The sequence below is a fragment of the Leopardus geoffroyi genome, chromosome C1, assembly GCF_018350155.1.
Source record: "Leopardus geoffroyi isolate Oge1 chromosome C1, O.geoffroyi_Oge1_pat1.0, whole genome shotgun sequence".
Taxonomy (NCBI): Eukaryota; Metazoa; Chordata; class Mammalia; order Carnivora; family Felidae; genus Leopardus; species Leopardus geoffroyi.
The window spans coordinates 40,483,295-40,505,594 of NC_059328.1; the positions used below are offsets into that span (position 1 = coordinate 40,483,295).

General features: G+C 35.4%; 1 protein-coding gene and 1 pseudogene across 3 annotated transcripts in view; both read right to left on the reverse strand.

Annotated features, from left to right (window-relative positions):
* FAF1 (Fas associated factor 1) overlaps positions 1–22,300 on the reverse strand; it is a 518,332-nt gene that overhangs the window by 168,112 nt on the left and 327,920 nt on the right. For all 3 annotated transcript variants that reach the window (XM_045477316.1, XM_045477318.1, XM_045477317.1), the window contains one exon: positions 801–896. In XM_045477316.1, the coding sequence (XP_045333272.1) occupies positions 801–896 (96 nt within the window). The remainder of the gene's footprint in view (positions 1–800; positions 897–22,300) is intronic.
* Positions 1,239–3,100, reverse strand: LOC123599757 (annotated as a pseudogene).

Sequence of the window (22,300 nt, forward strand, 5' to 3'; positions counted from 1 at the left end):
TAACATTTTTTTTTGTATTATTTAGCTATGACCTCTATCACATACACTTTTTTAAGTCATGGTGATGATTTTTCTTAGCACATAGTGGGAGCTCAATAAAAACTTTTTAAACAGCTAAACTGTAATGTACAATCTATCTTTCCCCATTCCCTTGTATCCAAAGTCATAGCTGGACACAGAGTGCTATTTGTAACCATGGAAAAGATACTGCCTTTTAACACTGTTCAGACCCATAAAGACACACATCCCATACACAAACACGCTGAATCTTATCTGCCCCTCTTCTCTTTTTATAACACCCTATATACTATCACTGCTTTTATTACATTATGCCATTATTATTAATTTGCTAATTTACCATGTTTCACTCTGAGCACCTTGGTATAGAAACAGTGTTATTCATCTTTGTTACCTAGTATTAAGCACAACATCTGGCTCATAGAAAGTGCTCCAACTCCAGGAGTTAAAGGACCTTCAGGATCAGTCCTAATAACTGTATTCTACTATATAGTTAGCAGCAAAGAAAATCCTTTAGTCAACCTGTCAATTCTAAGTAAAATTCATTTCAACCAATTCACCTGAATTCTGTCTGTTGAAACATGAAACTTACACACCAAGAAGGAGCACATTAGCAATAAACTCGCATGAAAAGTTTCTGTCTTCAAGAATTTACTGAGACTTTATTCACGCTACATTAACTTTATCTATTCATTTGTGTGGCAGATAAAAAAGAAGAGGAAGTGGGCAGGTAGGTGAAAGACAGGCCTCCTATTCACCGAAAAGCTGGCAAACAGGCTTACCTCTTCGGACTGCTCCCGGGTCTGCGCAGGTGAAGATCTTCTCCCCACTGTAAGTCGATGGCAGGGATAAGATAGCCCTGATTCAGCAAGACACATCTGTAAAAAGAAGAATCCATCATTTGTAAACAAAATGAGGCCATGTTTCACAAAAGGACTTTACTTTTGATATTTTCTATTATTTTTGAAGTTAGACTAGAAAGCTCACTCTAGTAGCCCATGCATTATATTACCAGGAAGGCTTTGAAAATTTGAAATTTTTCCATATATGGGATGTTACAATAGTCAAGGCCTCTTTTTTGTTGGCTTAAACAACATAAATCTATTTTCTCACAGTCCTGGAGGTTGAAAGTCTGAGATCAAGATGTTGGTTGGCAGGGTTGGTTTCTTTTTTTTTCCTTTACTCTATTTATTTTTTTTTCTTTTATTATATTTTCTTTTTATTTTTTCTAGTTAGAAACATTTTATTAAAATGTACCAGATTAAAACCCACATTTTCAGACCACAGGATGTTAATACATTCAACAAAAATTTATATTATCCTACTGCTGTGAATTTATAGAGTAATAACCCAAATCCATTTTGATCAGATAACTGAAATACCCTTCCTAGGTTACGCTTTATAGACATCACAAATCCCTTATAATAATGTAAACAAAATGACCCTTCCCTAAAAGGTGAACTTGAGAACTTCAGTCCACTCTTTCAGGACTTGCACTTGTGTACTTCCTGATGGGGAGTGGCTTCTTTTGGAAATGGAGATCTGGACTTTGGCTGCTTCTTGATAGTGAAACAGAACTGATTCTTGATCTTGACCTTGATGGGGATCTTGATGTTTTTATGGAACCAGACGTAGACCTCTGTGTGAAGCTGATCTCGATCTACAGAGAAACACAGATCTTGATCGCTGAGGAGATGGTGATCTTGACCTCCTTTCCCTGCTCCTGCTATGTGAACAAGAGTATCATCTACCTCTGGATCTTAAATGTGATCTAGACTGTGACCTGCTTCTCCTCCACCAGCTGTCAAGATGACATTCATAAGCATAATGTCCCTTTTTGCCACATTCATAGCATCTATCATTGGGATCAAAGGAATGTTGGGCAGGTGGTTGGTCTATCAAAATCAGAGCTCCGAGGCATATTTGTTGATAATTCAACTCTCACTTGGGAACCACAAATCACCTCCCTGCCCAGGCCTCGCATTGCATCTTCTGCATATCTAGGATCTTCAAATTCCACAAAGGTAAATCTTGGAGGATTTCTCATAATCCACATAGTTCTTAAGATACTGTAATAACCAAAAGCCCTTTCTAACTCTCCTCTGCTGACACTGGTTCCCAGACTACCAACATATACCTTGGTTTTCTCCTCCACACCACCCACAAGGTGACATGATGCCTGGCTGTTCTCAATGCCCAGGGAGCAATCAGTACAAAAGGTGCAGCACTGACTCAGTTGCCAATGGTATTGGCAGCCTTAAGTTCTTATTTTAATTCCAGCAGAGTTAACATATACAGTGTTACATTAGTTTCAGGTGTAAATATATTGATTCAACAATTCCACACATCACCCAGTGCTCATCACAGTAAGTGCACTCTTTAATCCTCATCATGTATTTCACCCATTTGCCCATATACCTTCCCTTTGGTAACCATCAGTTTGTTCTCTATAGTTAGGAGTATGTTTCTTGGTTTGTTGCTCTCTTTTTTCCCTTTGCTCATTTGTTTTGTTTAAATTCCACATATGAGTGAATCATATGGTATTTGTCTTTCTCTGACTATTTTGCTTAGCATTATACTCTGTAGATCCATTCACATTGCTGCAAATGTTAATAGGTTTCATTCTTTTATAGGGCTGAATAATATTTATATATATGTCTATATACACACATATATATGTGAGTGTGTATATATATATATATATAATCTACATACAATGTGCATATATATAATCTATATACAATGTATATAATATATATACACATTGTATGCATAATATATATACTATATATGTGTGTGTGTGTGTGTGTATATAATATATACATTATATATATATATAAAATACATCTCACCTCTTCTTTATCCATTCATTGACAGATGGACACAGGCTGCTTCCATAACTTGGCTATTGTAAATAATACTCCTGTAAACATTGGGGGTGCATGTATCCATTTGAATTAGTACTTTTGTATTCTTTGGGTAAATACCCAGTAGTGTGATTGCCGGATCATAGGGTAGTTCTATTTTTAACTTTTTGAGGAATCTCTATACTGTTTTCCACAGTGGCTGTACCAGTTTGCATGTCCACGAACAATGCAAGGGAGTTCCCTTTTCTCTACATCCTTGCCAACACTTGTGGTTTCTTGTGTTTTTGATTTTAGCCATTCTGACAGGTGTGAGGTGGTATCTCATTGTGGTTTCCATTTGTATTTGTCTGATGATGAGTGATCTTTTGAGCATCTTTTCATGTGTCTGTTGGCCATCTGTATGTCTTCTTTGGAGAAATGTCTGTTCATGTCTTCTGCCCATTTTTTTATTGGATTATTTGTTTTGGGGGTGTGAGTTGTATTAAGTTCTTTATATATTTTGTATAGTAATGCTTTATCAGGTATGTCATTTGCAAATATCTTCTCCCAGTCAATATGTTGCCTCCTAATTTTGTGGATTATTTCCTTTGCTGTGCAGAAGCTTTTTATTTTGATGCAGTACCAATAGTTTATTTTTAGTCAAGGCTATTTTTCATAAGACAATAGACTGGTGCTCCAGGGAACTGTAATAAGTCTAAAATAAAGCTAATCATATATAACCTCCACATCACCACCCACTACTAGTATGTCTGTTACTTTTCCAAATAGAATAATACTTCAGTTTACTAATTCCCAGGGCAGTGCTCTGTAAATCTTTTTTGGAGGGTACTTGGAATAGTGTTTGTTGAAGGCACTAAAAAGAAAAATTCCCACAGATAGTAACAATGTCATTTATTATTTAATCATATTAATCCACAATATCAAATTATTATAGCTTATGAATCTATAATATATGTAAAGCACCTAGCACAGTACCTGGCACACAAACATTCAGTTAATTTTTATTACCATTATGATCCAAGATGTTACCCAAAGAATCTGCCTAGTTTAGCCAACATAATTAAAGCCACATATATTTACTTCTATTGAAGTTTTTAGTGGGTCAGATATTAAATAATTAATTTGAGGTTTAAATTAAATTTGGGAAAATGTGAGCAAATATGAGTACATGTCATTTTTGTCTACATAGAATTAAAACAATATTAAATAGCCAAAAGAGGGTGTTTTCTCTAATGTTCATGAAATGACACATTGGTGTATTTAATATAATGATGATAAAAAGTTTCTTTTATTATTATTAGAAATAAGATAGGGTCTCCATTAGCACACTGAAAACATCCATTGGTAACTTTTTGGGAGGTGTGAATTAAACTGATATCTGAGGAAACCTAAATATCTGTAAATTCATAAAAACCAACCAAAGACACAATAGTGGGTTGGTCATGAGTACAATTCAAACATGTGTTACAAATAAGCTACTTATCTGAAGACAAGTACTGGAATGAAAACTACAAATGTCACATAACTATACAGGTATTTTCAATCATGTGAGGTATGTGCTGTCATATATATTATACTGATAAAAATCATTTGTATTTGATTATTATTTTTCCTTTAGTCTGGTTAGAGGTTTTTTTAAATTATTTTTTTTTATTGGAGTAAAGTACACCTAACCTTTGCCACTTTAGCCATTTCATTTTACTTATTTTTAAAGTAACTCTATGGCCAACGTGGGGCTCGAACTCACGACTTTCCAATCAAGAATCCCATGCTCTCCCAACTGAGGCAGCCAGGTGCCCCATGGTTAGAGATTTTTGTTAGTTTGTTTTGGCATTTAGATATTCTGGCCCTGTACCTTACAAATGCTAGAAAACCTGATTAATAATAATTACAGAAAGCAAACTGCATCCTTCCTGTCATTCTATTCATCATTTATCATAATTAACTCAATTTATTTTATTTCAGTACCAAGAAAAGCAAAGCTAATTTGGATAAGAAGCACAGGCTAAATTTAAGTCACATTAACTTTCACAATAGTTTTCATTTAAAAAAAGTTCTCCTCCCCCATCCTGAAATCCTCTGGTAATGAAACAATAATGATGGTAAATGTCACTGACAATTAGAAGCAGTGTAGCATAATGGAAAGAAATTTGGACCAGGAGCCAGAAAAATCTTGAGTCAAGTACTTCCCAGCCTCCTGAACTTGTGAAAGTCTCTATCCTAAGCCAGAGTTTTCCATTTATTGAGGTAAGTAATCCCTGACTTAACTACATCAATGGACTTTTGAAAGGGTTAAATTAAGGTAAGTAAAAGCTGATTTTGAAAGTATACGGACTAGGCAGAAGACCTATTATCAGTCCAATGATCATTATTTTTAGGACCTGGAGAGAGAAATGGTGATTGGATACTACTGTGACTACCTTTGCATAGCAGCCTAATCATGTGTAAGTTATAAGAGGACATATTTTAGAAGTTGGAGGAAAGTACTCGTTAAAAGTACATAGTACTACAAATGGGCTGGCTCCTCAATGGGCTGGTGTCTATAGTTATTAACATTAACCTTTCCCATAGCTACTAGTAATTCCTGAAGAGGAGTGGCCAGCACTTTCTCCTTAGCCTACAGCTGACCAAGTGGGCCTCTGCATCACTCTATTTCAGACACCAATCACAATCCACTGAGGAAATGACAGGGTCAGGAATTTCTGAGTTACTATGTGCCCAGTGTAAGTCTGTCCTAAGGGAACATATATACCAGGTGGAGAGACAAAAGATGCATATAAGAATAGGCACAAAAAAAAAGGAATAAAAGTGAGTAAAGATGGGGCTATATCTCCTCCAGGCAGTTTCTGTAGGGCTAGCAACCCCTTGGAAGGGACAATGGTTACTCAGAGAGTGATTTCAAAAATTTAGGGCTAAAGTAAATGTTTGCTGGGGCTCATAACCTAAATTTATATAAAAGATGTGTAGTCAGAAGGCTGAGATTCTTGACTGGCTAAATCATTCAACTGCCCAATGACTATGGGAAAATCATTTAGAATTTCTGTATTTCAGTTTTCTTAGAAAGAGAATGGATTAATAAACCTGTCCTTAAATACAAAAATAGGGTAATACAATCTGTTCTCCCTCACAGAGTTGATATGAAGATCCAATGAGATAATGTATGTGAAACCAAATGGTTATATAATTATAAAGGATCGATACTATTATCGTTGGGGCATTTATTTTGCAAAAAATTGGAAAAAAGGATTAGGGCTGCAGGTTTGCTTGATTTTATAGTTGCAGAGGGTTGCCTTAAAAAATTTAGATTTGCATACATCATATTAGTTAATTAACCTATAAAAAATGGTAATCTCTCAATCACAAGACTGCTTTACCCTAATATAATGAAGGACGGTGACTCATTTGCAAAATCTATTTCAAGGCTTTATTCAGGTTTTTTTTTTTTTTCCTGGCCATGTTAGACTGTAATTCTCTGACTTTCCATCATCACAGATTCAGAGATTCAAAATAGGCTCACAAATTCAGAAAGAAATCAAGTCAAAATCCCTTTATTATTTAATTCTATACCTTTAAATAAATACAACACATCTGAGGGTATAATCTTCTGAATGCTTAGGGATAGGTTGGGGTAAAAGAATTTCATGCCTAAAAATCTCACTGGCTATTATATACATTAAATGGGTCATGGATTTAATTAAATCAAACTATTATATACATAAAATGGGTTATTTGTTGAATGGCATGAGAGTTATATGTATATTTATTTACATATAAAGACTTTATTTTTTTTTAAAGAGTAATTGTAGGTTTACAACAAAATTGAGAAGAAACTACAGAGGTTTCTCCAATACCCCCTACCATATGCCCCCAATAGGCATAGTCTCTCCCATCATCATCTACCAGAATGGGTTTTTTTTTACCAATGATAAACCTATACTGACACATCGTAATTACTCTAAGTCCAGAGTTTGCATTAGGGTTCACTCTTTGTGTTGTACATTTTATATGTTTGGAAAAAGGTATAATGGTATTTATGCATCATTATAATATCATACACAGTATTTTCACTACCTTAAAAATCCTCTGTGCTCCGACTATTCATCTCTATTTCCCCTCACCACACCTGGCAACCACCAATCTTTTTCCTGTCACCATAGTGTTGCCTTTTCCAGAATGTCATTCCAAATTGGTCTCTTTCAATTAGTAATATGCATTTTAAAGTTCATCCATGTCTTTTCATGGTTTAAAATCTCATTTCCTTTTAGTATTGAATGATATTCTATTGTCTGGGTGAACCAGTTTGTTTAGCCATTCACCTACTAAAAGATGTCTTGGCTGCTTCCAGATTATGGCAATTATGAATAAAGCTGCTATCAACATCTGTGAGTAGGTTTTTGTGTGAAGCTAAGTTTTCAACCCCTCTAGGTAAATGCCAAGAAACTCAGTTGCTGGATCATATGGTAAGAGTATGTTTAGTTTTCTAAGAAACTGCTAAACCATATTCCAAAGTGGCTGTAACATTTTGCATCCCTACCAACAGCGAATGAGAGTTCCTATTGCTTCACATCCTCACCAGCATTTGCTGTTGTCAGTGGTCTGGATTTTGGTCATTTAATAGCTGTTTTTTAATTTGCATTTCTCTGATGACATATGATATGGAGCATCTTTTCATATGCTTATTTGCCATCTGTGTATCTTCTTTGGTAAGATGTCTATTAAGGTCTTTGGCTCACTTTTTAATTGGGTTGTTCATTTTCTTGTTGAGTTTTAAGAGTTTCTTGTATTTTAGATAAAAACCCTTTATCAGACGTAACTTTTGTAGATACTTTCTACCAGTTTGTGGCTTATTTCCTGATTTTCTTGAAAGCAAGACTTCTAAAGTCTGAGTTCAAATTCACTTCTGGTAATTATTATTCTATTATTTACTCCAATCAATATTTCATATCTCAAACCTCAGTTTCTTCTACAACAATGGATAATATTACCTTTCCTAACAGGCTTTCTGTAAGATGGCTTAAAGGAAAATAGATTTGCCACATAGTAGGTATTCCATCAGTTAGTGAATACTCTTAAGATTTAGTATATTCTTAGGAACATATTAACTATGCCAATGATTCTCAAAATGCAGTTTATAGACAGGGTTCTTGAGATCCTTTTAGGGGTTCCACAACATCAAAATAATTTTCATAATAACACTTAGATGGTATTTGACTTTTTCAATGTGTTTTTACACTGACAATGAAAAAACAGTGGTGGGCAAAACTGCTGGTACCTTAGCACAAATCAAGGGAGTGACACCAAACTGTGTGAAAGTCTCCAGTGCCATGTACTCACTATAAAAATGTCAGTAAAGAATGTCCCTGCTGAATCAGTAAAAAATACTACTTTTAATTAAACATGACTCTTGAGTACATACACCTCTTTTAAAACTCTCTGTGTGAACAAATGGGAAGTCTGCAAAAAGCACTCCTGCTGCATATGGCAAAGTACGGTGGTTTTGCTGAGGAAAAAGCACTTGTGTAATTGTTTGCCTTGTGTGCCAAACCAACAATTTTTTCAATGGAACACTGTTATTAAATGACTGGCACACAAACAATGGCTATTTGGATTTAGGTGTCTGACAGAATTTTCTTCAAAAACGAATGAAGCAAGCCTGTTACTTCAAGGAACAGGTCTGAGAGTTATCAGTTACCCATGAAAAAATTTGAGTTTTCAAATAAAAATTAAAATTTTGAAAAACGTATTAGCCACCATGAGCTCAACAGCTTCCTAAAGCTTAAAAACTTTCTTTTCTTTCTTTCTTTTTTTAAAATAAGATTTTATTTTTAAGTAATCTCGACACCCACAGTGGGGCTCAAACTCACAACTTTGAGATTAAGAGTCGCATGATCCACCGACCGGGCCAGCCATGTGCTCCCTTAAAGACTTTTCCAATGAGATTGGTAGTGATATTAGCAGGTGATCATTTTTTTTTTATATCAAATAATAGAATATGTCAACATTAGAAAATCTGCATAACTCAGAGGACCGATACTCTCTGGATGAACAATGAATGCATGATATTATAAAATTATGCACTGGAAAAGGATCTATTTAAAGTGCAAGACAGATCAATGGATCTTACTGTAACAAAGTTACAAAATGTATATTTAAATAGCTGTAGATTCCATATCAAAACTAACATTTAGAGGGGCACCTGGGTGTCTCAGTCGGTTAAGTGTCTGACTTCAGCTCAGGTCATGATCTCTCAGTTTGTGAGTTTGAACCCCACATCAAGCTCTCTGCTGTCAGTGCAGAGCCTGCTTCTGATCATCTGTCTCCCTTTCTCTCTGCCCCCTCTCCTGCTCATGCTCTCGCCTTCTCTGTCAGAAATAAACATTAAAAATAATCTTTTAAAACTAACATTTAGCTATCACTTATTGAGTTCCGATCTAGTATCAGAGAAGAATATTCACAATTATCTGAAAAGACTATTAAAATACTCCTTCTTTCTCCAGGAGGAGCCAGGATGTAGGCTTGGATTTTCTTCCTATACTTCCACCAAAATGATATATTCACAACAGGTGAATGCAAAAGATACGAGAAACTACTTGTCTTCTATTAAGCCAGACATTAAGGAGATTTGTAAAAGTGTAACACATCACTCACTAATTTTATTTTTTGTAAAATACAATTACTTTTAATTAAAAGGTGTTATTGATATCAACGTGTAATGGACTTATTATTATCTTAAGTAAACATTTAATTTTTTCTTGGGACACTTGGGTGGCTCAGTCGGTTAAGTGTCCGACTCTTGGTTTCAGCTCAGGTCATGATCTCGTGATTCTTGAGTTCAGGCCCCACCTCGGGCTCTGTGCTGACAGCACAGAGGGAGCCTCCTTGGGATTCTCTCTCCCCTTCTCTCTGCCCCTCCCCACCTCTCTCTCTCTCTCTCTCAAAATAAACTTATAAATAAGCAAAAAATAAAAAAAACTTAATTTTTCTCAATATTAATTTTGAATATGGCAAATGTTATTAGATATAATCCTTGTAGACAAAAGCTCTTTGGGGTCTTTGATGATTTTTAAAGAGTACAGAAGGATCCTGAGACTAAAAGGTTGTAAATTATGCAAAGTATACAGATAAAACTAATTTTCATAAATAATGGCAATTATTTGAAACAACTGAGAAACTCTCAAAGTGCTTTCTTTTGTGAAGTTTTAGAATCTTTTCAATGTTTCCCCTTACATAATTAAGAAAGCATATAGTGTTTCCTCATAAACAAATTAAAATGAAATATTAGGGCAATGTGCAAATGACAACTCCTATAAACCATCATAATTGATCACAGGCCACCTCTAACAAGCCATTGACACAGTACTATTATTTTAAGCTTAGTTGTCAGAATGTTTATAGGGCCCTTCTTAAATAACACTTTCTTTAAAAATATGAATTAGTTCTTCAAAGTATTTTTTATTCTGTAGCTAACTTTTAGCCCTCTCCCCCACATTGCAGCTTATCTTTTTTCCTCACTGTTAAATCACTGAGACTAAGACATTTTAAGAGTTCTGAATTGGAGACCAAGTTATGGGACTTAGGGCTAGTCATCAGGAGCCTTAATATTCTCTTTTGTAAAATATGAGAGCAACCCACATGAAAGACCTCTCAGACCCTTTCCAGCTCTTATGAACTGTCATCTTAATACATCACTAAGAACATTCAGTTCAATCACCTGAAGGATCCTTGTCCTGAATGTGACACACTTAATAATAAAACCTAAGTATTATAAAACTATAGCTTTACTATTTGTATCTTTTAAAAATTAGTTTGTAAAATACAATGCTCTTGTATTTAAAAAATATTAATAAAAGAAAAAAATTTTAAACACAAGAGGATTGTATTTTACAAACTAATTTTTAAAAGATACAAATAGTAAAGCTATAGTTTTACAATACTTAGGTTTTATTATTAAATATTTATTTATTTTGAGAGAGCGAGCGAGTGAGCATGTGCATACAAGCAGGTGAGGGGCAGAGAAAGGGAGAGAGAAGAATCCCAAGCAGGTTCCACACTGTCAGCATAGAGCCCAACTTGGGGCTTGATCTCACAAACCCATGAGATCATGACCTGAGCCGAAATCAAGAGTTGGATGCTTAACTGACTGAGCCACCATCCTGACAAGGCAGCAGCATAGAATACAATCATTGTAGTACAAAGAAGATATACACACACATCATTGAGTATTGCTTTATTGAGGTATAAGTGACCTACAATAAACCATACAGGTTTTAAAATATATAATTTGATAAGGTTTGAAATATGTATACAAATACCCATGAAATTACTCAGTAGTTTTAAAAATATTTTAGTAATAATTGCTATTATTGAGAGCTTAATATATATTGGTATTATGTGTGTGCTTTATATGCATTACTCCACTTAACTGTCACAATAACTCTGCTTGGTAAGTATTATTGTAATCCCCATTTCATTTATTTATTTAAAAAAAATTTTTTTTTCAACGTTTATTTATTTTTGGGACAGAGAGAGACAGAGCATGAACGGGGGAGGGGCAGAGAGAGAGGGAGACACAGAATTGGAAACAGGCTCCAGGCTCAGAGCCATCAGCCCAGAGCCCGACGCGGGGCTCGAACTCACGGACCGCGAGATCGTGACCTGGCTGAAGTCAGACGCTTAACCGACTGTGCCACCCAGGCGCCCCTGTAATCCCCATTTTAAAGAGAAGGATACTGAACTTTACATAGATTAAGGAGCTTGCCCAAGGTCACAGAGCTACTAAGTAGTGAGCCAAAACTCAAACTCAGGAAGTTTTATCTCAGAAGCATTTAGAAATAATTCAATCCTCTCTCTCTCTCCCTCTGCCCCTCTCCCCTGCTTCCTTTCTCTCTCTCTCTCTCAAAAAACAAAAACAAAACCAAAAACAAAAACAAAAACAAAAATGGTGGGTAGGGAGGTATGCTTGAGTGGCTCAGTCAGTTAAGCAACTGATTCTTGATTTCAGCTCAGGTCATGATCTCACAGTTGTGAGATCCAACCCCGAGCTGGGATCCTCTCTGGGCTCCTTGCTGGGTATGGGGCCTGCTTAAGTTTCTCTCTCCCTCTCCATCTGTCCCTCCTGCAAAAGCATGCGCATGCGCATGCTTGCTCCCTCCCTCAAATAAAATAAAATAAAATAAAATAAAATAAAATAAAATAAAATAAAATAAAGTAAAATAAAACAATTAAGGCCCTACCATACGTTGTCTGATGGACTGATAAACAATAATTACTTTCTTTGACTTAAGCAAACAGCTGCTCCTGGATATCATCAATTTGTCAGGTACGATATTTTAAATGCTTAACATAATATATGTCTACCATATATGACAATCCTGCAAATTAAAGATAAACATGATTGCACAGATCACAAAATGGCCTCAGAGGGGTAGAATAACTTGTCTAAGATCACTGAACTACTAAGTGGCAAACCAGATTTTATTCCAAAAGCCATGGAGTTTTCAACTACATCACCTACCTGACCAATCCAAAGCTTTTTATGAATAAGAATCCCTGAAGATGACTGCTGGATCACCCCTTTAAAACTTTCAGATGCTTACTATTCAGCTAGACAGATTAAGACAGTTATAAGCCAAAATGAATCATGAGGCTGAAGTTTCATTTACTGCCAACCAGAGTGCAAATCAAAAAAGCTTATTTATTCACAATCTGAGCTTTTTTTTTTTTTTAAATCACTTATGTGCTAGAAAAGTCACAGAGCTTTAATTTGTGGCAGGTTGAAGCAAGCTTATTAAGAATGTTAGTTACCAAGTGCACATCCACTTGTCTGGACTAGCCCACTGCCACATTCTTGTAGCAGGGTTAAATAGCAGTTTAGTCACCTCATAAAAAAAAAAAAAAAGCACACTGTTAAAAAGGAAGTGACTAATAACAATCTGGAACCAATGGAATCTTATAAGAGATGTGCAAGTCAAGATCAATTATCTACAAAACTCCTGTGTAAAGAGCTCAAAAACTGTGTTCTTTTCCTGGCCTTGCTATATTATAGTCCTCAATTGATTTGGCAAGGTTGGTAAGGTTCCATGAAATAAACACCAACAGTAACAAATTCTGAGGCTTTCTGTTATGTACAAAAACACGAATGTTATCTTGCAAGCAAGTAGAGTTGGAAGAAACAAGGATGGCTGTTATAGATATGGCTTCATTTTAGACTCAGAAGATATTCAAGTTGGAAGGGTCTTTGAATTCATCAACTGCTGATATCCCAACAAGGAGACCACAGATCTTTAAGTCTCAGCTGAGTTCAGTGCTGCTGCCATACTATCCCCATCAAGCATCCCTTGCTCCATTCAAAGCTAGTAATGTGACTCTCCTGAGAGTTTATCAGCAGCCACTCTTAAGCATCTTCTATCAGTAGCCCCATCATCCCCAGTAGACTCCAAATGAAAAGTAGTTCCTTCTCACAAGAGGATCTAGTCAAATAGTACTATTTAAGGGGAGAAACTGAGATGTAGAGAGGTAATGTTTTACCAAGTCAAACAGCTGCTTAATGATAGCACAAGCATGTTCTCTTGACTCTTAACCTGTTCTTCAAAGATGTTATAGCCAGTTGCCAAATACTATGTTTTGGTTTAATTATCCCAAATTTCTAAAAAAAGACAAAAGTTTAGGAAATACATATAAATAAACTGTTCCTGACTTGTTTTTCTGTTTATTTATTTTAATCTACCAGACACTGAAAAGATGTTTAACATGATTAATCATCAGAGAAATGCAAATCAAAACCATAATGAGATGTCATCTCACACCAGTCAGAAAGGTTAGTATCAAAAAGACAAAAAAAAAAAAAAAAATAACAAGTATTGACAAGGAAGTGGAGAAAAGGGCACTGTTGGTGGGAATGTAAATTGGTATAGTTACTGTGGAAAACAATGCAGTTTCCTCAAAAACAAAAGCAACCCTAAAAACAGAAATACCATATGATTCAGTAATTCCACTTCTGGGTATTTACTTGAAAAAAAATGAAAACACTAATTTGAAAAGATAGATGTACCCAATGTTTACTGCAGCAATATTTACAATAGCCAAGATATAGAAACAACCCAAGTGTCCATAGATAGATGAATGGATAAAGGAGGTGCAGTAAATATACATACAATGGAATATTAGTCATAAAATAGAATGAAACCTTGCCATTCATGACAACATGAATGGACCTAGAGGGTATTATACTAAGTGAAATAAATCAGAGAAAGATAAATACCATCAAATACCATATGATTTCACTTATATGTGGAAATCTAAAAAACAAAAAAACCAACAACAAAGAATAACAGACTCACAGAGAACAAACTAGTGGTTGCCAGCGGGGAAGGGAATAGGGAGATGGCTAAAATAGGTGAAGGGGATTAAACAGTACAAATCTACAGTTTTGAAATAAGTAAATCATAGGGATGAAAAGTACCACATAGGGAATATGGTCAATACTGTAATAACTTTGTATGGTGACAGACAGTAACTATACTTATCATGGTGGGCATTTTGTAATGTATGTAATTGTCAAATCACTATGTTTTACACCTGAAACTAATATAATATTAAATGTCAACTACATTTCAATTAAAAATTAAAAAAAAAAACAAAAAAGAGAAAGAAGGGATTTCAAATCAATAATGACTTGAGACTGATCTTTGAGGAAATGACTGTCAAAATAAATAGCATTTCCTAATGCATTTATGCATTTCCTAATGCATTAGTATGCAGAAATGCCTTAGTGAAGCTACTAATTTGTGGCATTCTTCGATAACCACACTCTAAACTATAAGCTGTATAAGCTGGCCATCTTCTTGGGTCCTCAGTGAACATCTGCAGAGGACAATTTTCAATTAAAATTGCATTACAATATTTTTTTATTTTGGTTCCATTTAACCCAGAGTTAGTGTCATAAATTACATGTAAATATTCCCAAGATGTGAACTGTAGATTTGACAAGTTATAAATTCCACATGACACACTTAAACTGTCTTTTTAATAAAGAATAAATTTATTAAAATTTTTGAAAATATTTAAAAAGCATGTTGGGATTCTTGAAAACAGAATCAACTGATGCTACTTTTTCACATTATAATTGCCCACCTTCATGCTTCCCTGAACTGGCTCCACATTATCCAGAGTTCTATCAAAGAGAGGTTGCTTGACACAAAAGCTTTAGTTTTTAAGTCTTCTATTGCATCCCATCTCCTAAAACCAGACTGCACCATAAGGAGATAAAGATTTGACCATTGTAATAGAATTAGCAAAATTTCCAAAAAGATGGACTTTTATAAACTAAATAACAACATTCTTGCATTTTATTATTTGATTCTAGTGAGTACATTAGAAGAGCTTCTGAAGTACTTCAGAATACTAGAGTACTTCTGAAGAGCATTAGGTTGTATAAGAATGTAGCCTATTAGACCAGCCTAATGTAGCCTAGTACATAATTTCTCTCATACCTATTTAGTTAAGAATGGTCAGGTTTACCTCTATAAAGATACTAGCTCACACAGACAGACAAGTTACTATTTGCAAGGCAACTTTAAGCAAAAGAAGCTATTTCAGTTGAATCAAGACTTCTGTTTTAAGAAAGTCACCTATTTTGCACAGGGGCAATAATCCATGCTGTGAATGAAAATGGCATTAGTTTCTTAGTTTCTATTTCTACGCTTGGTCATTTAATTGCTTATGAGCACCCTCTGGTGGAGGGCAGAAGAGAGAAAAGAACCTTTTAAAAAAACATTGCTTCTAACCCACGGGATGGTGGGGGGGGGGGGGGGCGAATAATCTGAAACATGCAGAATTCTCTTGAACTTGCCCTTCTTCCCCATAATTATTTCAAAATTTAGAACTAGTTATTGAGTAAGTTATATGAACCATATAGTTACCCAGAGTCTATAACTTAATTATTTGATAAACATTTATGAAGTTCCCATTATATCAGGTACTCAGATACAAATAACCTGGCCTTGGATCCTGGCTTTGATATTTTATACCATTTCCCAGGAAAGTTGCTTGATCTCATAAAAACCCACTTTTCTAATCTGAGTAATGGGAATAATATCTTTATTGACAACATTAAAAAGATGATAAGTGAAAAAGTGCCAAGCCTAGTAGACTTAATTTTGCAACTAAAACAAAAACAAAAAGCACACACATTTGATCTTTGGCTCTTTGTCAGAAAAAAGGATTATCTAATAGGTGTTTTCAGATGCAATGCCCAATTATTTCTGTCTTTAAAAATTTAAGACTAGATGACAGTATTGGTATCAGATAGTTTAATAACACCTTATGTCAACTACATTTAACTTAATTGATATGTGTTCTGAACATACACAGAACAACCCAATGTATTACTTAAACTTTTCCATACCAAAGGTATTCAGAAGATGTTGACCAATATTTAATAAAATAAAATACTTTCTTCCTAGGTAAACAAATCAAGCTTATTTAGGGGTTTCTTATCTATTCTCAACAGCTAGTATGTCATTCTTCTAAGTATCGCCCAGTGAAGAGTATGTTTGTTTATATATATTTTAGCTCTGAGTACATCTAAGAGCCCATGTCTGACATTCACTACCTGCTTATGATGGAAATTCTTATGAGGATATTTTATAAGTGATGTCCAAAAGTGGAAACTCACTTCAGGTTTCCCATTTAATTCCTGTAAGATGAACTGAACCAAGACTGAAGGAGAGGAAAACAGCCTGCGGGAGGATGGTGGAGGGGGAGAGGAAAGAAGTGTTTTTAACTGCTGCAGTGACTTTGGGAGACTAAGCCTAGTAAAGACTCAGCTTAAATACATTTAACCAGCCTGTAAGCTACTTCTCTTCTATCACCACCACTAAAGCAAATCAAGTACTATTGTTCTTTTATGTCTTAAGGCTGCATGGTGCTCTTTTATGACTTTCTCCCATCAATGCTGCCTATGATAGGATTCCACGTGTATAAAAATATTGAAGGGCTAATACATTGAAAGAACACTGTATATAGATAAAAGGATGTGGATTAAAATCCCAACTCTGCGACTTTATTGTGACTTTGATCAACTCTCTTCTCTCAGTTTTATCACCTGTAAAACGAAAAAACATGGACTAGGTGATTTCTAAGTTCCTTTAGCTCACTCTGAACAAAATTTTCAAGGCCATTTCTGGCCCATTTTTCACGCTATTTTCCCCATTCTTTTTTTATACTGTATACATATTTGCTCACTGAACCAAAAATATGTCTTGCACTTGCCTACTCCTAGATTTTGCTCATGCCATGACTTTTGCCTGGGTTTCCATCCCCATTCTCTTCTACCTGTCTCATAGGTATGCTTGGATCATAAGAGAAAAAGTAAGTGAAAGCACTTTGTCAACTCTCAGTTCAATCTCCTCCTGAAAGCCCCTACTATAACCTCCTAATTTCAAAATTTTCTGTTCTCTAAAACACCTGGTATCTCTAAAAAAAAATTTTTTTTAAAGTAAGCTCTACGCCCAACATGGGACTTGAACCCAAGACGTCAAGATTAAAAGGCATACACTCCACTGAATGAGCCAGCCAGGTGCCCCATAAAACACCTGGTATCTTTTGGTAATCAATCATACCTAGTAAAACTTTGACAACTCTTCCAGAAATAAACATTTTTAGTCAGCTAGTTCCTGAGGGGAGGAGTACAATCCCAGGTGAGAGCTGAGTAGGAGGAGGCAGTGGGGATTTTAGCAACAGAGGTCTCACATGGGTAGGTCAGGGTCTGGGTTAAAGAGGTGAAAGCTTGGACCAGGAATTGGACCTGACTGAAGGAAGGGCCAAATATCTAGGAATCAAAACTCTGTTATCCTACATTTATGGAAGTTTGTCCAGGCCTTAGCCCTGTATGACATTTCTGTATTGGGGAAGAGGTAGCCCTAAGAAAGTTATCAACACCACTTCAATGGATGCAATGGATTGGTGAGCCTGCTGTTCTAGGAGGCAAAAGGGAGAGGAAGTGTCTCAATGAATAAAAAAGGAATTCCGCCCCCCCCCCCCCCCCCCCCGGCAAAATGTATTCCCAAGTCTCCTAAATCATTTACACCTGTGACAGGGAAGTTTCTGAGGAAACCTGTATCACTGTAAGATAATTTCTTTGGTAGTCATTGTTATTATGCTTCCTTGGAGAAGTATAAAAGCAGAGTATGAACTTAGACTCCAAAGTCACACTGCCAGTGTTTGAAATCCTATGTCTGCTGGCTAATAGCTGTATAACTTTAGAAAACTCCCCCATCTTCTCAGTTCCTCAATTCCCTCCTCTGTAAAGTTTCTAACTTATAAGGTTGTTGTGAGGATTAAAGAGTGGGGTGTGTGTGTGTGTGTGTGTGTGTGTGTGTGTGTGTGTGTCCATATATACATATGGTAGGGATTTTGCTATATACCTCTGGGGAGTAGCAAACAGATAATACTAAATTTGTCTTAAGTAGAGTGCACAATATGACATTATTCATTCACTTAACTAATAGTGAGCATCCATGAGGAAATCAGCTGAGTGCTAGGGATACAGCCAATGGTGAACAGTTTCCATTTTGATGAAGTTAATAACCACTGGTTTGTGAATAAAGTATGCACCATGTTAGCTGTATTTTATCCTGCTGTATCTAATCTTTGTTACTGCCTTAGTGAATGTACCTGGCATAGTTTACCAAGTCCTATTCAGAAAAAAAAAAGGTTCTTATTTTTCACTCAAGTTCACAAACTTAATAAATAACAGCAGAGTCAGGACTAAGGTGTTCATTCTTAGCTTTTTTAAAAATGACATTACCTCCACTGTAAATGTGAACTAACCTGGCTAGCTTGTTAAACTTCTAATTTATTGGGTGTGGGAACATGGTAAAGTTAAATTATGAAAAAATTTCCAAAGTCTCTAGATGTCATTAGATTACCTGAAATCATAACTATATTTAATATATTTCAAGGTGTAGAAAGGCAATGAAAGAAATAAAGAGAGCAGTATATATTGTAATATTTCATCTGTTTTTTGCATGGCTAGTTTCTATAGCCTGGACATTTGTAGAGAAAAATTACACTTGAAATCTTCTATACTTCCCAGGTTAGGCAAACATAATCATTAGGTCATTTAAATTATTTTGTAAGTAAGTTAAAGTATACTTAAAAAAAAATACTGTTAAAGAAAATGGTTGGTGCTTGGAGAACAGATTGGAAAAATGCTTATCACATCTCTCACTCAAGAAATACAGGACTTTTGCACCTCTCCAAGGACATGCATATAGCACTGTGGCTATGGTGACCTGCAGTTCACTCAGGTCCTTCACATGTTGTCTTGCTTCATACGGGCCAGTCTAATACTCTGAACATTTTTTAAAGTAACTGAAATCCAAACTTTCAAACATTTTTCTAACTGTCAAAGTATCTTTTCCCAGAAGATAATGTAATTCTCTATACAATATTTGAGATTTCACACTATAATGGCTTTACTGAAACAAAAAGCATGAAAAAAACTTTTGTTACCAAAACTACTTAAATACCAAAAAGAAACCACGTTAAAATAAAAACAAATGCATGTCTTCCAACAATTTATATTTTGTGATAATTGTTGTTATTGAATAATTAGGCTTATGAAAAGATCTCTTGAAAGGTATTTAACAGTTTATGTTAAATGGGTAAAAAAAAAATCTATCTTGGGTGCAGTGTGTTCAGGTTATAAAAGCACAAGTGCTTATTTTATCTCCCCACAAAGTGTTGCTGAGATAATTACTGCTGACAGCTTTATTCAAGGTTCATTTCACTTCTTCTGCTATTTTTCTCTGGTTAGAAGTTCAACAGAGCCCATGGGAAGCCACACCCCTCACACCTGTTAGGCTTCTTCATGTTACGGAGGGCCAGTATGGACATGTCACTTCAAATTAGCATTGTACCAGGGCACTAACTGTGACAATTACTTATCACAGGTTTAACTAAAAAAAAAAAAAAAGTTTCTAATTCAACCACAAAAACAGTGTCACAGAATGTAATCTAAACCTGTAAAAGCAGGTTGCATAAAGAACATTCAGAAAGCTGAAGAAAAGGTTCCCAGGGTCGAGCTTTGTGCTATATCTGAATTATTCAGGAATGCTCTGCAACTGAACATTTCCCTTTAAAACAAAACAAAACCAAAAAAGGTAAACAAGGAAGAGCCAGCAATTATACTTTAACAGTAGGCCTCTCTAAATTTTCTTCATAGTCCTCTCCCAAGCTTGAATATGTGATTCATTTTGTTAATTGTTTTGTCATATAACGAATTCGATAATGAAATTTCCAGCTAAAGCAAAGCAGCTACTTCCAGATTTACCAAAGGAAAGACAAAGCTTTATAACCAGGTAGGAAGGAGGTATTCTTCTCTCCTAATATTTGTTTTTTTCCCCCATTTATAAAGCAGAAAATTATAACTAGAGAGGGCAGACATTAACAAAAAACGAAAAAAGAAAAAGGAAAAACCTCATTCTTAAGTGTGTTTTAAGCTAGTTATTATAAGCCTCTCTGTTTCAAGTGCAAAATAATCTCAGAATTATGCCACCTCTGAAAGACCTGGGATGGTTGGCGGTGGTTTATATGGACTGCTGTGAGGCTAATTGTGGATCTTGAGTTAATTACTCTCTCTTAATAGGGGATTTAAAAAATAAATAAAATGAGCTTTTCCTCCATTTTTACTTCAGTTTGTATTCAAGGAAACACTGAATGATGATGGCTAAACTCTGAATACTTCATTATTTGCTGCTGTTATTTAGATAAAGATCTACAAAGTCCAGGAAATAAATATGTCCACACCATAATCAATGCTGATATACACTAACAAAACAAAAATGAATGGATCTATATTTGCCACAACATGCTCAACTTGCCCAGTGTCCATTACCTGGTCAAAGTTAAAAGTTCAATGTTGTTTCACAAACACAAACACACATACACACCAACAACCTGGCTGAAAGATATAAGCCAGAGCCTGTGGAAACTAGCTTTGAAACAGAATCTAGAGTATTAAACACTCATGAAAAGCAAAGGACAAAATAATGACTCTGAGCAGGAATTCAGCAGGAGAAAGTTAATTGCTTGTTTATTGGAAATCACATCCATTGAAGAATCCTTTGGAATTTTGGCACGGCAACACAATTTCAGTATCTTAATAGTTCCACAAAAATTTAAAACCATCATACACATGGATAGTGCATTAGAAATGCAAAATTTTTCTCAAGCAAAAATACAGAAGGGGTAACTTATGAAAAAACAAAAACCCTCAAGATACTTTTCTTCATCTTCTCTAACATTTAGAAAGTTATTTATTAACAAAGGCATATAAAGTCAACACGAAATATTGATGATAATCCTTTGCTTTATAATCACAACATATTCACAGAGAATCAAGATAAAATCTTTGGTTAGAAGGAGCTTTTACTTCAAGCTGGCTCCTCATTTTAAATTTGATAAAGAGGTTCTGCTGGTGGAAAAACCTCATTATTTTCGAGAGCTACAGTATTAATCAGTGGTGACTTCAGCTCATTATAATGACAGAATCTTCAGATATGCAGGGATACATCTCAGGCCTGCTTTGTATGCATAAAGAGTACCAAGAAGCCATTTGGCACATGTCTAGTCAATAGTGGGATGCCATTTACCCCACAACACTGTGGAACTCTTTGGATAGCAAACATAGGAGCTGTGGATATTTTTCCAGCAGCATCTAATTCCTTGGCAAAACTCAGGCAGTTATGCTAACAGCTTTGGACATAGTGCTGCTGTGCATCTTGTCATGGCTTTTCCTCCTGGGAAAAATAGTGTCTAAATTAACCATATGAAGTTAGGCACAGCACCATAAATGCTAGCTAGAAACCAGAAAAAAAAAAAAAAAGAGAGAGAGAGGGAGAGAATTTCACCTTGCTGGTTAATCCATGCTTGGCCTATTCCAGCCATGTGATTCTTCTTCTGCTCAACTCCCATGCCCTTATTGTGAACTTGGAGAATTCTTGGTTTGTGATTCTTTCAACTTTACCTATGTCTCTGTTTAGGTATTTGATCCTAAGGCCCGTAAGGATTCAGCCTGAATCTTATATTCTCAGTTTTAGCCTCCATAGGGCTTAGAAGGTTTCTTTGATAGGTCAGTCATGTAATAAATGTCTATTACTTTAATTTAAATGAGTACTTTGCCTACTTTCCTTGCCAAGGTAAAATATGAAAGATCGTTGTAACTTTTAGAGAAATACAAAATCTGCCTAGGGGAAAAAAATGCCTGGGAACCACTCCAAAGTGAGATAAGAAATACTAAACACTATCATCAGAGTGCCGATTGACCTCTGGGTCTGAGTGAAAAGTATAAGGCCCAAAAGGATTCTGACCTAAGATAGCAGGTTAAATTTGATTCAGTAGTAACTGATAAC